Genomic DNA, 16,740 nt, shown 5'->3' on the forward strand with positions numbered 1-16,740 from the left:
ATCAATCGATAAAATCATAAAAATCATTAAGTATCACTCCACTTATATATATATTGATTAAAAATAAAGAAAAATAAATAAATAATATAAACACACTAAATATGACCAGGAGACTAATATAAAATGTTTACAATTAAAGTTTTCTTATATCAAATATCTACAATATTTTAAGTATTTTGTTAGGTTGCTTTTAGCATTACTTTTAGGTTAATTTTTAGTGTATTATTAATTTAGTTCTACTCTTGTTTGGAGCAATTTTACGATTTTTATCTTTTATTCTTCCAGATTTAAAATAGAAGAATATTAAAAAATATCAAAGGAATAATATGGAAAAAAAAATTAAAAAAAATCTCACAAAGAGATGATATATAAAATAGAGAAAATTGTGCAAGAATATAAAGCTAAAACTTTAAGCCTAAATTCGACTATGTTTTGATTAGATTTTAGAAAAAGTCAAAACATAAAAGTTCTAGATAACTCTTTTATCTTTCCAGAACATCTTGAATCATCCAATTTCAAGCAATATTGAGAGAGTTATGACCAAAATACTATCAGTCAACGCAGCAGAAAACTCACCTCCTCTTCTAATCCTAAACAGAATAGGTTTTCTAATCCTAAGGATTTTTTTTTCTTCAGCGAATTTTATTTTATCATTTTTAGGCTATAAAAGAAGTAGACTTCAATATTTTTGGGGGAGGCGATTCGGAAGGAAATAAACAGAGAATACAAATACGAATTTCAGAGATCAACAACAATATTGGAGGCATTCTTCAGAGGGTTTTTAGCATTCTTTTCTTCTCTATTTTCTTCTCTTTTCTTAAGTTAATATGTGTGATTTTGCTTCCATAAACATGAGTAGCTAAACACTTAATTAGGGTCTAGATGGAGATTGTTTGACATTATTTTATGGTATTAATTTCATTCGTGCTTAATTACTTTTAATTGCCTGATTACCAATTAACTGTCTATAATTTTGATGCGAGATCTGAGAAGTGAGTGTCAATTATGCTATAGTGAAATAGAACTGAATTTTGATATAGGACGAGAGTACTAGTATGGTTTAGATAGCTTATAGGGTTTCTGTGTTTAATGCCTATTCCATGTTAAATTTATCACGAGAGTATAAAGTTTGCATGTGATTGAGTTTTATATATCTGAGAAGACTATAAATTACCTTAGTAAACCTGCTATTACATAGAAATTGATAATAGGAGATAATCATATTAGGTCATAATCAATAGAGACAATTGAAGTCAAACTCTAGTTTTTATTAACTATTAATTTCCTTATTAGTTTAATTGCTTATTCTTGCACTGTTTTTAATTTCTAGTTTTAATCATTTCTTAATTTTTTTAATCAACCAAATAGAAGTAAAAGTTTAATGTTAACGTACTTAACTACAATCCTTATGGATCGACCTCACTCTTTGTGAGTTTACTACTTGTCACGATACGTGCACGTGCGTGTGTAAAATATAACAACATATTTTAAATTTAAACTAAAATTTTCTTATATAAAATATCTATATAGTTTTTATCTACATAATTTTTATTTTTAAATATATATAATAATATTATAAAATTAATAAAGAATATTCTGTTAAGTAATAGGATATTCTGTTAAAGTTAACACAGAATACCAAAAATAACGTTAAACTAAGAATTATGTTACATAGTTACATTTTATATCGAATAGATATAGAATTTTAAATTGTTTTATTTTTTTAAAACACATTTTATTATAAAAATAAGTAAATATGATTGTTTAGGAAAAAAAATTAGAGTATTTTCCATAATGTATTATTTTTATATCCCGATACTTTAAAGTTATTGTCATTATTAAATCTCACCCGTTATCATCGTTGTATCTCACCTATTATCTCACCGTATCTCACTCGTTGTCATCAACACATTAATCTTATGTCTCAGCTTCCCAAATCTCAATATTAATCTTAGATTCTATTTTGAATTTTAAACGGTCATATCACTGCCTTATGTTTTATTTTTATATATATAGGTTGATTTATACAAATATATAAATTATTACTCATTCAATCCAATGATATATTATACGGAGTAAGTTAATAATATTCAAATAATATAATTTACAAATTATAAATAGTCCAATATATAAAAAAATATTAATAATAAAAATCTAATAAAAACAATAAATGAGGAGTGAAACGATTTATATAAAATTGCAAAAAAAAAAAAGTTGAAACACTCCATGTCAAAAAAAAACCTATTATGCAACTTTTAAAAACAATATGTTTGGAACCCTTATAGTAAAGTATTTATAACATGTCAAAAAACTGTGTTGAAATTGTTATACAACTTATAAGAAAAACCATTTCCAATATGAGAAAGTAATAGCAATCTATCAAGGTAACTTTTTATGTTGTAAAAGTTCACATGGAAATTTAAAGAATTCAAATTAATCTCGTGTCTCTATTTTATTGTTTGGTTGTGGCATGTCTTTCGATTATGATCTTTTTGGCCACATTTGCTGCACCTATTTAGTTTTTTTTTTTTGTTTCTCATCCACCTATAAATCTTCTTTTCCTTAGTCTTCCAAATCTCACTTTCTCGTTTGGTGGCAGAACAATGATATCTTTGATATTTTGAGGTACATCTCATGTTGTGTGATCGTGTACAGAATATATTGACCCACTATATGTTTGAAGCCATGTTTTGATTGTGTAATACTGTGAACAATAATTGTAAATATTTAAGTTCATCTCTTTCATCACAGCAAGAGCATGAGCACATGAGAGTTTGTCTTGTTGGAATATGTTGCAACTGCACATTTTTTCTTTTAGATTGACCATCCATGACCTTGTTTGTTGTACTACCTCAAATATGTTGTCCTTTATTAGTTTCACATGCAGATTTGGAAACGATAATCAATGGATTGACTGTTAGCAAAACTAAAAACAAACTACAACCACTATTATGCAACTTGTCGTTTAATGAACTCTTACATTTTCTGTCGATGAGTCCATAAAGTTGTTGATTAACTTTTTCTCAGCAGTAGGCGTCAAAATTGTTGTTTTTTCTGTGTTTTTTTTTTCCTATTTGTGTATGTCAATTGTTGTATCAAAGCTCTTAATGACTCCATTAGTGTAGTGATTGGTAGTTCTCTAGCTACTAAGTTTGCTGAGTTTAAAGATTCAGCAATGTTAAAAGTCATAGTTGTATACATATTGTGTTTGATGTGGTACCTTGACCATTTGTGGTATCTAACTTGTTGAAGATAGGGTCCAACACGCTTGTCCAATCTATCAAGCTCGCTCATATAGTATTCAAATTTCCTCTCTGTGTATGCTTTTGCTGCTGCAAAGAATGATATATCGAGTTTGCTTACATTCTTCTTGAAGGTTGCTTTAAGGTTGCTTAAGGTGGTATACACAGTAGTCGTGAGTGGTGTCTAGAAATACATGAGCCGCAACATTAATTATGCTCTCATGTCTGTCTGAGATCAAGCACTATTATTCTCTGACCCCATATGCTTCCCTTAATTTTGTAAAAAACTATTCCCATGAGTTGTTATTTTTTAAATCCACAACAGAGAATGCTAGGGGGAAAATGTGTCCATTTGCATCTTGTGTACAGGCTGAGAGCAATGTCTCTCCATATGTTGATTTTAGGAAAGTTCCATCAACCACGATTATGGGTTTGCACTTGTTCCATCCTTTTATTGAAGCATCTAGTGCAAAAAACAAGCACATGAAGTTGTTATCTTCTTTAGTTTGCATGTGTACTATGGTTCTTAGATTAGCTTTTTGCAACATGTGCAAAAAACTTTGCAGCAGTTTGTATGATTCTTTTGCTTTTCTGCGTAATTCTTGTTATGCGTGCTCTTTACTTCTCCATGCTTTCATGTAGTTCATTTTTACGCCATACTTATTATTCAATTCTCCTATGATGTCTTGTGGCATTTGAGTTATTTTTAGTTGGTGAACTTTGGTTTGATGTAGTTTCCAATCAATTTTGTTGTACCTTGTCGCTTGTCTGCAAATCTGATGTTAAGATCACAAGGGTGTATCAACTTTCTATCGTATTTACAGATTATGAAAGATTTGGTTGGTCCATTTCTTGATGCCATTAGTGCTTACTTGTATTTTGGATCCAAGCAATAAATTTTGTATATTTTTGCGCAAGACTTTTTGACCTTGTATTGAAAGTTGTTTCTAATTGCACATATACTAAGCACACTTTGTAGTGTTTTTTTGTCCTTGTAAATTTGTGTTTCTTCTATTTTAGGATGTTGAGGATCTGTGATTAGTAGTTCGTCATAATCAGCGATTTTAACCTCTCTGTATGGGTTGTTTTTTAGTTGCTCAACTATTTTCTCATCTACCAATTTTGCATAGTCCATGAACTCGAATATTGTTTTACCTTCTTCCATCGTTGTGTCTTGCATTGTTTGTTGTTGAGTTGTTGATTCTTCTATTGGTGGTGCATTGTCTACCATTTTTGTTTATTGCATATTTGTCTGTAACTAATGAGTTGCTCATTTTCAAGAATGTTGGATTGTGGGTTGTTGTTGTTGTTTTGCTTACCACACGTTCACACACAATGGACACGCTATGAAGTCAGGTTCTTTTAATTTTAGCTGTATGTAGGAGTATATGCTTTGATCTTCCCTTATCCTCAACGGTTAGTATCATTCTTTTACTTAGTATTTTAGTTACAGGTCAGTATTTTCTTGGTTGCATTCTAACAATTTTTTTAGCTTATGTATGAGTTCATCATATTTACAATCAATTGATATGAATTTTCCACTAGCTTTGTAATTTGTATAATTTATTCCATCATCAAACTGTCCGTTGCAAAAGACGAGGAATATAATTTCCTCTTTTTCCTGAGGGTATAAAAGTTTTATTATTGTAAGTCAACTTGTAAAAAACTGTAATAAAGTTGTAATGCAATTGTTATATATGTTGCGAGTCAATTATCATTAAAACTCAAAAAAAAAAAATCGTATGTAATAGAAAATTAACTTACTACTATCGTCTTTTCTCTATTCAAGTCATTTATTGCCAATTCTGAGCCCTATATTTATTATACATTTTTATGTTTGTTGCTCAACTATTATATAACAGAATTGCAACCAAGGATTTGTAAATGGGCATGTTTAAGAAACTTTTTCATGCATATTTTTCTATTTACCAACAATCAATTGTACATTAATAGTAATATGTGGAGAAATAACTTTAAGACATCTGTAAACCAATTTAATATATATTTATATAACTAACCATGTTATAGAAGTTTGCTTAAAGAGATTTGTCCTACACTTGATAATATTAAATACCTACAAATTTGATAAACACCATCATTATGTTATTAGTTTGTAATCAGTGATGTCAAGTTTTAGAGATTTAGCAAAACCTTTATGCCGCTATGATGCAACATGCAAGTTTACTAAAACATAAAAAATAAAATAGTATTTTCACGTACGTAACTCTACCTACATGTTAATTCACTATTCTATTCGTAATTTAATATGAACAAATTCACTATTAGAAATCTGAAAACAACGTGAATGCAATGAGATAAACATTAGCTATAATATTGATTCTTTTTTTTTTTTTTTGTATTATACCTTATTTGGATTGATTGGGAGCTCTAAATTTATTTGTTAGAGATTTACACTTTATGAATCTGAAAAATGGATTTTAGCAGGATCAGTTATTTGCGAATTAAATAGGAATTCAGAGTTGAATTTTAATTTTGAGCCAATTTTTCTGCTCTTTCTTTCATCAATACGAAACTATATTTATTTGTATTGATTTCGGTCTTCTTCTCAGGTGAAGTCACCAGAATTAATAGTAGTTTTTTACCTGGTTTAGTTTCGTTTAGGTTGTCTTGGGGGGTTGATCGATTGAAGCTTCTGTTGGTGAGATTTTTGGTTTGTGCAGCTGAAGGTTTATAACAAGAAATATAATTGTAATATTTTATTTGTGGGTTATATAAATGTTTAAAGGGCTGGCTCACAGTATTTTTGTAATTTAGTTGCCTCTTTTGTATATGTATACCTAAAGAAAACTCTTTATTATATTTAACCATTTTGTTAATTTTTTTTAAAATGATATTTACTAACTTTGCTTTTAAATTTAGGGCCAATTTACAGCTCAGCCCAATTTTTTTGGAACTTTTTTATTTTTACACTTCAAAATAATTTTTTATTTTTACGGAATTCCACATAGAAACCACTATAACAACTAACGGAGCAATCTAAATCGCAATCAAAATCCGAATAGCAACCCATATAGAAACCACCAAAGAAATCCAAACCGTAAATTTGAATAAAAAAAAAAGGTTAAAAAATAGTACATATATATGGGATAATTTTTTATTATTATTATTAAGTCATAGATTCATATGTTAAATAATATTTCTTTTAATAAAAATGTAGGTGTCTACACATTTAGTACCCTGTGTTTTATTTAAATACAAGTCGGGTACCCTGTGTTTTTAAATAATACTTATTTGATACCCTGTATTTTAAAATCATACATATTTAGTACCTTAAATTTAAGGCTAATTAGTAATTTTTCCCCTCGAACTTTGACATGTACTAAATTGTGCCCCTGAACTTTTTTGGCCGTTAGAAATTCCCCCCGAACTATTGAGATTGTTAAATTTAAGGACTTTTGTCTAATTTCATTCAATTTTACTATTTCAGTGATTGTTTATGTACTAAACCATGCTCCCCAGACTTTGATATCTACCAAATCATGCCCCTCAAACTTTGATATGTACTAAATCATGCCCCTTGAACTTTCATCCATGTTAGAATTTTTTACTAAAATTAGACAAAGTCCTTAAATTTAACAAACTCAATAGTTCTAGGGGAATTTTTAACGGCTAAAAAAGTTTAGGGAGCACGATTTAGTACATGTCAAAGTTCGGGGGGAAAAATTACTAATTAGCCTAAATTTAAATTATTTGATAAAATTTTATCAATACAATTAAACTACCTAAAATTTTAAATTTTGAAGTCAAATTTAATTATTTGATTACATATAATAAATTTTACTTTAGGGTACTAAATACGTATAATTTAAAAATATAAAGTATCAACTAAGTATTATTCAAAAGCACTCAGTACCAAATATATTTTTTTATAAAAACACAATGTATATTTCCTATAAATAAATGTTAACTAAATTAATTAAATATGGACAAAAAAAAAAGTATATATGGACAACGATTAACATAAGAAGTTTTTAGAAGCTAATTACTCATCTTCAACATAACTAAATCATGATCATCATTAATCTTCTACTCAAATCTATCTAAAACCATTGTTTTCTATATATAGAGTTTCAAAGTTCAAACCCTTTCACGTAACGATTAATTTCATGTGAGATAAATGGCCACATATATTTTCATCCAGAATGTTCCACATGCCACTAGACCTAATAACTCCCACTAGTGTAATAAAAGGCTGGAGCCATTTATGGCCTTAACCTTACCACTGGTTAATTTAGGAGCCACGTCTCTCCAAAAACCACATGAAATGTGACCCATCAACTCCGGAGAAATCTTAGCACAGACGTGGAACCAAAATATCCATCACTTTCTTTCTACTCTTTCTCTATATAAACCCTCCAAACCCTCAATAACTTAGTACATCTCAAAATCATAAAGAGAAACATTAAGCTATTTCTACGTCTTTGATCTACATCAACAATTCGTTCTACATTTTTATACAACAACACTAGTTATTTGCTGTTAGTTTTTGCTGTAAATTATCTTTTGTGCTCTAAACCACGAGTAAATTAAAAATGGCCGGATCAGCCACCATGCAGTCAGTCGTAGCTAGCTCATTCACATATGCAGCTGCCAAAAATAGAATGCTCGGCAGCCACTTTCGTCCAAGTACTACTGTAAATTTGTCTAGAACTTTGTACAGGAATAATACTCATTTGACCATGAGAGTTGTCAGATGCATGGCCGAGGTACGTATACGTATACATAAGTCGATACACATAAATTTTTCCACATATATATAAAAATGCCTTAACATGTTTGGTTTTCTTATTATATTTCAGGATGGTGAAAAGGAGCCGCTGACGCCTATTACAGAGTCAACAGCACCACAACCAAAGCCAGTGACGCCTTCTCCTCCTCCAAAGCCTAAGGTAGCTTAGCATTCAATTAAGCAACATACATGTGTGCGTGTGTTTTGTAACTTTGATCTTAATGGGGTGTTTTTTCATTTGGTTGGGAACACAGGTGAGCACGAGTTTCTCAGACGTGTTGGCATTCAGTGGTCCCGCACCAGAAAGGATCAATGGTAGATTAGCAATGGTTGGGTTCATGGCTGCCATGGCAGTGGAGCTATCGAAGGGTCAAGATGTATTTTCTCAGATAAGCAACGGTGGAGTGTCGTGGTTCGTAGGAACTAGCATAGTGCTCACATTGGCTTCACTAGTTCCACTGTTTAAAGGAGTCAGCGTGGAGTCCAAGTCCAGTGGGCTTATGACCTCTAACGCTGAGCTTTGGAACGGCAGGTTCGCCATGTTAGGCTTGATTGCCCTCGCTTTCACCGAATATGTCAAGGGCGGGACCCTTATCTAAGCGCTTTTCGCTTCTCGATTTTGGCTTCAAAGCTTTTGTACAACACAGAAGAATGATGTAAAGCATTTTGTGTAATTTTATAAATTAGCAATATAACATTAAATTATCATTAAAGGTGCTCTAACTTTTTTTTTTTTTTTTGAAAAGTGGGAATCTATGACAATAATTGAAAACAAGTACACACGTAACACACTTCACCTTTTAGAAAATAGATACAATGAAGTCCACAGAACCCTTCAATAGTTTAGAAAGTTGCATACATAAAACTTTTATTGAATTCTTCTAACCTGCCACTCTTGCTGCTTTCTCATAGCATGTAGATGCTTTCTTCGAATGCTTACTTATTTGAACACACAGATACTGAAGCACTTACAAATAGTGCCGAAAATTGAGGTTGCAAAACTTGATTTCTCTCTAAGAAACTATATTATAACAATGGAATTTGGGAATTTGCGCTCGTCTCTTATTTAATACATTCAAGATATATCTTTAAGATTGAGAGAGGCATATCATATATGAACAGAAAAGAATGATAAGAATATAACTTTCTACTACCTTTTTTTCCTTTTTTTTTTAATATATTTATATACATATTCACGTTTCACCATGAAACATCTTTCTTTTATTCTACAGAGATGCCTAGGCATCTAAGAAAACGGCTCGCTCCGACTCACCGTTGACATCATTGTCTAGAGCCATCCCATAGTTGCTTTGTCTCTGCAAGTGATTAGAACTTCCTTATGAGTTATGATCAATGAAATTAACAAATAAGAGAGCTTCCATGATTGGTGATTTTAATGTCTTTCCCAGGTACTTACATCCTCAGGTGGATCAGCTAGAAACAAGTTTATGACTTCATGATTAAAACTGAGTGCACTGGAAGGACATACAATGAGATAAAATAAGATTAATAAAAGTGAAACTATAGACCTAAAATTTTGTGCGAATATAATTTTGATGAAAAGTTAATGCAACTATAACTTTTTAATTATCATTTTTGGAAGAAGGATTATAAAGAATACCCGCGAGATAGAACTAGCTGCCACACATAGGGGATAAAGAACTCTTCTGGGCGACTCTCTTGTTCATACGTGAAGCGAAGTTGAGTGAACATCTGATTAATCGGATGGTCAAGATTTTAACAAAAAAGAATAGAAAGCAAAGCAAGCATTGCAAGATAGACTAGAACACTTATGGTACACTCCTTTCTTACCTTCATCCCTTCACCACGCCAAGATCGACAGTTCACAATAATAACTTGGAGGACTTTTTCTACTGACAATTCTCCATCCACTGACTGGGCATCCATGCGACTATTGAAAAAGTCCAATACCTACAAATAGAAAAGGGTGGTAAGAACTATAGCCTTTCATTATGACACCAAAAGAGAACTTAGACAGGTATGTCAAATTAGCATTTCAACTGACAAATTATAATGTGTAGAATATACGAGAGACATACGGTATAGATGTTTTCAAGGAGCTCATTGAAGCGAGGGTGAGTTTTGAAAGGCTGGAAAACCTCTTGCCTGTGCATTATTGCATATACTACCTGTGCATCATAGAAATAAAGGAACTAAGAAAAACATAACGAGTGACCACATGAATTCTTCTGAGCATTAATTAGGTTTACTACAAAACCATATTGTGGTACCTCAGGATTTCGTGGCAAGGCATAAGTCAAAATTGCATTCAATATTTCAAGGACAAGTCTCAGAAAGTCTGTATATATATGCATCTCTGTTGACTGCTGAGAAAGATCAATCTTAGCAAACAAAGAAACATCTTTTTTCCGTCAAGTGTAATAAGAAAATAAATTTCACAATTATAAGTGATCACCGTATCATCAGCAAGGCCATTTTCTTCTTTCACTAAATGCCCGCTATTATCTCGTAGTTCAGCCAATTTGTTATACCTAGACATCATGCCAAGATGCATAGTTCAGTAAAATAATACCACAGAGAATATGATATAGGATTACTACAAACCTACTAAATGATTTGTAAAATACAAAGCTCATCTTTAGAGCAACACATACTTCCGTGATAGCATATCGAAAAGGCTGACCAGCCTTTGTGATGCATATGAACTCAGGCGGTGTACATGAGGTGCCATGTTTGCCAATGTTGCTAAACAAGTAGTGTGGAGATAAACATCCTGTTACAATTCATTCAGCATAAGAAAGATGAAGAAAAAATGATATGGGAAGTTGCAGATCACAACTGAAATAGCTCAGCAACACATTACTGTCTAAATCTACACAAGCACAAGTTTATTTCACGTTATAAACTTACAAATCACCAATATGTAAAGAAGAAAATATTGTATTATAAATATCAACTGATTAAGTATGTTTGTCGAATTGTCATTGACACAAAAAATAAAATATTTTGTGCGCAAATTAAATGGATTAGTGGGGGAAATTTTTGGTTGTTCTGGGGAGAAAGGAGCCTCTTCAACTGACTAGTTTAATGTACTGTTCTGAGTTTTGGTCTAAGATCAGCCCAAATATTTGTCACTAACACAAAAAATAGCATATTTTGTGCGCAAATTAATGGATTAGTGAGGGAATTTTCAGTTGTCATTGGAAGAAATGGGCCTCTTGAATTAATTCATTTAATGTACAATTCTGAGGTTTGGTCTAAGAGCAGCCCAAATATTTGTGAATACAGAGGAAGTGATTTTCTCCTGGTGATTTGTTTAAGAGGATGCCTAGTATCCTATGAAAAACTTCACCACGATTGTGTAAGCTTCAAAAATTAGAACTTGTGGAAGCGAGGGTGACTTCCAATCAGGTAAGTTTTATTCAACCAAAAACTCTTGACATGGCTAAATGATATCAGTTCGGTGTCTACTCTCATACACTGATATCTATAACATGACAACATAAACTTGTATGAATCCCATATGCATCAATTTAGCAGACTACAAAAGGTGTTGCTAATTAAATCTCAAGTTACATGGCAGTCTGATATTGAACCTGGTAAAGAAATCTAGCACATACTATGTATGAAAGAAAAGTCTTACCCGCAGCTTTGATAGGTTATACTGCACAGTCCTTATCAAGATTATAACCATCAAGGAACCAAGAGATGTCTGATGGAGTAAGCGTTCCTTATACCAGGGAACACTCAGAAGTATCTGTCAATGAGCAAAACTTATTATCATGATCCTTATTTCAAAAGGCATACATCAGGAAACGATCAGCAGAGGCAGTCATACCAATTTGTGAATGCTTGCATTAAAAGAAGAATCTTGACTGAGCATGAGAAGTATAATCAGCAACATGTAAATTTGATTTGAGGACCTCTTTGGAGCATTGTATAAAGCTTCCAGAACAGGCATCAACTGTCAATTTCATCACAGAATTCCATTTCAGAATTAGCCAGTGATACAGTCAAGCCAGGGTAACCAGCTCAATGCATTAAACTATGATGCGTACAAAATATTAGGTAATGGAAAGTGTAAAAGTACAAAATAAATAAATAAATTAAAAACGTTTGCAGTGAGAAAATGTCAAATTCTTCCATTTTTTTTTCCCAAGGAAAATATAAGTTGTTGTTGCATACCAATGTATCCAAATCAGTTCGCACCAAAACATATTCCAGGAAGTCAGAGTTGCCTTGAAGTAATGAGTAAAGCAACAGTACAGCAGCCTCATCTGCCAAGCACCTGCTAAGGCAGAACCAATTAAACAAAGTTATAAAAGTAGCACTAGCAAGTGATTTAATAACCTAAGAAAATCATCTGAAATCACTTAAATTAATTCCATGTGAAAAGAAAAAAAAAACACTAGGTTAACGGTGCACACCAACCACTGCTAAAAATGATTCTACTTATTTACGTTCTACAATTAGATTTAGTTGCTATTTATATTATTTACAATCAATGACTGGTAATTTTTTTGGGAATCATAAATGGCACATACAAGTCATTAGCAACAAGTAGCATATAGCTTTATTAAACAGTTTTCTTTTCTCCGTTTGTTCTTGCATAAAGTTTGTACAGTAATTTGTTGTAATCACAGCCTTCCTCAGCATAAGCGAGGACTCAATATATTTGGGAGGAAGTCACTCGAGAACATGTAACCTTTGTCTCTCTCTTTAAGGTAAAAAAGGAAAAGATCAATGAAAGTTTTGTGCCAAATTGCCAAGAATCCAGTCAAAGATAAATAGAAGCAGCCAAGAATCAGAACAGTTTCATATATTCTTCACATTAAGTGTAACTTTCATTCATATCCCCCAAACAGACAAGGTATAAAATAGGAAAAGAAAAACTTACATTCCAAGAGTATCAAAAAGAGAAGCAAAAGGTAACCTCAGAACTGGTCCATTGGGAACATTTGCTTCCGTATCTAAGCGGTCAACTGCAGCACCGTAAGCAAAGTCATCATTCATAATCTTTATTTTATTAAAATGAAGAGGAAACAGATAATTGAGATAAATCGTAAATGCAAGCCATACATTCAACATCTGTTGCATTCTCAAGGGCTTTGCAGAAAGGATTCTCAGAAAAACATGAATTTTGTTTCAAATTGGTATCTGATGCAGTAGTGTCATCACTTTTGTCAACTATAAACTCATCCCCTAGTATGCATTTGCGATAATGAATTAGAATGAGTAGAATATGAAGACTGCTGTCTGCCAGTGGACTTCTCGAGCCTTCCCCACTTGAACTAACCAGATAATTGAATGGTAGCAATACAATATTTGCTGCAAGTAAAACATAAAATAAAATAGATCAGTTTCCAAACTTCAAAATTTTGCAAACTTTAAAGATTCTTTTGGGATCATAGAAGAGATGAACAAGAAAAATACATTAAGGCTTCATCTTCAGATTAACCCAAATAATGTTTTCCACTGAAATCACTTTTTGTCTCTGTAATTTTGAACATAAAAGCTGGAATTGCTTTCATGGAGAGAAAGTACATATTAAAGTGAGCATGAAATGCTGTTATAGTCTTACATTACAGTATGATGACACCCTAAATTTTATTAGTATTACATAAACTATATTTAGCAATAGAAACTACATACCAGCTGCAGAACCCACTTTTTGTAGAACACCACCGGGCTGACTTTCCTCTGGAAATAGAGAATAACGTGCATTGTTCAAGGGAGGGCGTGTGATGTAATTGAGTAGCAGCCTACGCACTACCAACATAACTAAAGACCTTTCCTGGAGGTTAAATTATTGATGTAAGATGCAAATTAGATAAATAAAAAAATTTATAAAGTTGAACAAATGCTAAGACAAAAATTTTAGTAACCTGAGCCATTGCTGCATCAATGAAAGGGTTCACATCTTTCAGCCCAGGAGAAGGCCCAGAAAGAAGCTGAGTCGACATTGCAATCAGCATGAAGTTGAGCAGTTCGAAATGGAGGACATAAGTATTGGGACTTGATAGGAAACAGATATATAACATAGAGTCAGGAAGATAGTGGCTATAATAATAATAATACTAAATAAACGACTGAATACCCCAGCACATACCTCACATCTATTGAACCAATGAACCTAAGCACAGAATTCATAAGAAAGTCCTCGATTGTTTGTCCTGCAAAACAAGAATATCAATGACAACAAGATGAGTAGATGCTAATCATGCTACAATGCATTTCTAGAATGATAGCGGCGAGGGATATATGTATATACATATCACATGCAGCCAACAGCTTTTACATAAGTACATTACCTTGCGTAACATCTGCAGGCATTGCTTCACTTTCATCTAGGGAGAGATACAGCTCTTCAATCCTTTCAGTTTTTGCATTTTCTATCAAGTACTTTAGAAAGATAGATGAAATGTACAATGCGTTTAGAGCTTTCCCATAAACAACAGATGGTTCACCAGAAGTAGAAAGTGACTCTTGCAAACACCATGCCAGATGGATAAGAATCTTTGCAAGATGTCTTGTATCATAGTTATTTCGCACTGCACATATAGAATGTGAAACTAAGTGACAAATAGTAAATTACAATAGGTAACTGAATAAGCATGTTAGCATAATTGGTTACTAGTATGATATTTTGCAATAGTTCAAGACACAGAAACTTTCATGATACTAAGGTCCTTATACACTGAAGCATAAATTTTGGCAAAATATATATTTAAAATTTATTATGCCTAACACAAAAAAAAAACAATATTAGTTTAAATGAGTTTTTGGGCTCTTCTATCCAGATCCCGCCTCAAGGTTAAACACTGACCCAATAAAACATTACATTGCAAGTGTTTGGTGAGATAATCTATTTCAGACTCCAGATTACTATAGTCTCCATTAGTGCCTAATTTCTGGAATGCAGTTGTGGCTTGGACATGCTGAGCCTCTGTTTGTTACTTGAATTTTAAGAAAGAAAAGAAAAATAGTTCGGACAAACAGAGAATAAATCCTTTTCTTCAGAGAAAATGTGTTAAATTAAAGTAATTTTACAAAATTTAGAACTTATATAAATACATTCAAAAGAAGGAAGAATATATATTGTTAGAAAAATGTTTTCCTCTATTCCTCTCACAAAATTGTTCTTGGGCAATAATATCTACGATCAAAACAAAGAGATTTGGCCATTTGAGGCTTGTTAGAATTGTTTGGTTGGGAGAGTGTGTGAATGCTCTAAGAATGTATTTATGATTTTTTTTTTTTGAATGCAGAATGTATTTATGTATTAAAATTAAATAAGTATTGATGGGATTGATTCGACAAACATAAGTATACTGTATATTGCACCATAATTTGGCTATGGATTTACATTCCCCTGTGTCCTTTGTAGTATTCTACATATAAACATACAAACAAAATGCTAAAGTAGTTTGAGGAAACATTTAACTTGCTCCACCCAGTTCCAAACTGTAAGATTCGTTCTAATGTTCCTCATATTCTATCTTTGGTCAGTTGTAGGTAATTATTCATTCTAATAGTTTTATGACATCTACAAGAAAACTTTGTCGATTTCAACAAGAACCTCTCAGTAAGTACCATGATCGAGCACATAGTTCTTCAATTACAAATGTTTTCCTCTTTTTCAGGAAAATTGTGCTAAGAACCATAATTGCAGACATTTAATTCGTTCAACTACATAAATTAACACCATGAAATACGAAGATTCAACTAAAGGATCCAACAACAAGAAAAAGAAAGATGTTTGCAGCAAGAAAGATAGAGAGATTAGCGAAAACAAACCAAAAAGCTCGCAAGCTTGACGAACACGGTGAGGCGGCCATTGAAGATTTAGAGGGAGTTCGAGCAATTTCTGCCAGAAATCGGAGGATACGGGGAAGGACTTTTCTCCAACGAAAGTAGCGATCAGGTACTCCGCCGTGTCCTGTGGCCGTGCGCTGCTCCAGCGCGGGGTTGAAGGCACGGCCCCCATTGGTTGAGATCGTTCAGCCGAATAAACTCGACTAGGTCAATGTGGTGAGTGTACTCTAATCAAAGTGGCCCGAGTCCGAGGGATCTAAGGAAGAGTCGCGCTTGATTCACGTAAACGGCATTACATATCAAAAGCTAGAAAGCGATAGAGATCATAAGGTCAGATCGGCTGGGTTCAATGGAGATGGATACCGAAGACAGCTCCGCGAAACACAACAATGGTGATAGAGAGAGAAATAGAAATGGAGTGAGAAGGACAGAGCTTCGTAGAGAAGTTTTTTAGAGCAATGTTTAGAGAGAGAAAAATGTAAACAGATTAGGCTTTGGGTTTTTAGAACGAATATACGTCATTACGAAGTTCCATTGACCATTTTGTCCTTTTCCTTCTCCTCAAAGCAAAGCTTTGTTAAACCTTTATTTTCATAATTAAACTCGTCATTTAATATTTGCACTATTATATTTTTCAGTCAAAGTCATCTCGAAACTCCTTGTGTAATGAATGCAGCAAAATAAAATAAAATACTCTAAATAATTTCAGGGTTTTCAGATACTTTTAAAATTATACATATTTATTAAATTGAACTAAATAAAGATTGATAACTATGACAAGGAAGTGCTTCTTTTTGTTAAAATGAAAAACTCGACAATGGTTATAGTTACTGTTGGCAAAACGGTATGATATGATTATCACACGACTAAAAATTCATTCGAAGAATTAGTTGATTTGGATTTACCTTAAATGAGTTCGAGTTGTGTTCGGATTGACTCGTTTAATACGAA

General features: G+C 32.4%; 2 protein-coding genes across 3 annotated transcripts; one reads left to right on the plus strand and one right to left on the minus strand.

Annotated features, from left to right (window-relative positions):
- Positions 1-7,639: 7,639 nt before the first annotated feature.
- LOC115721706 (uncharacterized) lies at positions 7,640-16,307 on the minus strand. Of its 2 annotated transcripts, none has more exons than XM_030650774.2 (18): positions 15,772-16,307; positions 14,286-14,525; positions 14,084-14,147; positions 13,860-13,989; positions 13,627-13,768; positions 13,054-13,302; positions 12,872-12,956; positions 12,160-12,262; positions 11,813-11,938; positions 11,618-11,731; positions 10,629-10,747; positions 10,430-10,505; positions 10,245-10,337; positions 10,053-10,142; positions 9,805-9,924; positions 9,614-9,705; positions 9,410-9,467; positions 7,640-9,308 (listed from the first exon to the last, which is right to left on the minus strand). In XM_030650774.2, the coding sequence occupies exons 1-18, from the start codon at positions 15,959-15,961 to the stop codon at positions 9,231-9,233; spliced, it is 2,169 nt and encodes a 722-aa protein (XP_030506634.2). In that variant the 5' UTR covers positions 15,962-16,307; the 3' UTR covers positions 7,640-9,230. The 2 variants fall into 2 exon arrangements, with proteins under 2 accessions (XP_030506634.2, XP_030506633.2); XM_030650773.2 differs by having other exon boundaries at positions 10,245-10,340; positions 15,772-16,290.
- LOC115721707 (early light-induced protein 1, chloroplastic) lies at positions 7,796-8,705 on the plus strand. The gene is made up of 3 exons (XM_030650775.2): positions 7,796-7,969; positions 8,063-8,152; positions 8,247-8,705. Exons 1-3 carry the CDS (start codon positions 7,796-7,798, stop codon positions 8,589-8,591), a joined length of 609 nt encoding a protein of 202 aa, XP_030506635.2. The 3' UTR covers positions 8,592-8,705.
- Positions 16,308-16,740: the final 433 nt, after the last annotated feature.

Source organism: Cannabis sativa, chromosome 9 (assembly GCF_029168945.1).
Source record: "Cannabis sativa cultivar Pink pepper isolate KNU-18-1 chromosome 9, ASM2916894v1, whole genome shotgun sequence".
NCBI lineage: Eukaryota > Viridiplantae > Streptophyta > Magnoliopsida > Rosales > Cannabaceae > Cannabis > Cannabis sativa.

Bases quoted from the DNA above. Each gene is read 5' to 3' on its own strand.
- LOC115721707 (XM_030650775.2), top strand. From the start codon at position 7,796: ATGGCCGGATCAGCCACCATGCAGTCAGTCGTAGCTAGCTCATTCACA. The intron at 7,970-8,062 runs GTACGTATACGT...ATTATATTTCAG, and splicing joins TTGTCAGATGCATGGCCGAG to GATGGTGAAAAGGAGCCGCT. The intron at 8,153-8,246 runs GTAGCTTAGCAT...TTGGGAACACAG, and splicing joins CTCCTCCTCCAAAGCCTAAG to GTGAGCACGAGTTTCTCAGA.
- LOC115721706 (XM_030650773.2), bottom strand. From the start codon at position 15,961: ATGGGGGCCGTGCCTTCAACCCCGCGCTGGAGCAGCGCACGGCCACAG. The intron at 13,303-13,626 runs GTATGTAGTTTC...TTTTACTTGCAG, and splicing joins AAAAGTGGGTTCTGCAGCTG to CAAATATTGTATTGCTACCA. The intron at 12,957-13,053 runs GTATGGCTTGCA...ACGGTGCTGCAG, and splicing joins GAATGCAACAGATGTTGAAT to TTGACCGCTTAGATACGGAA.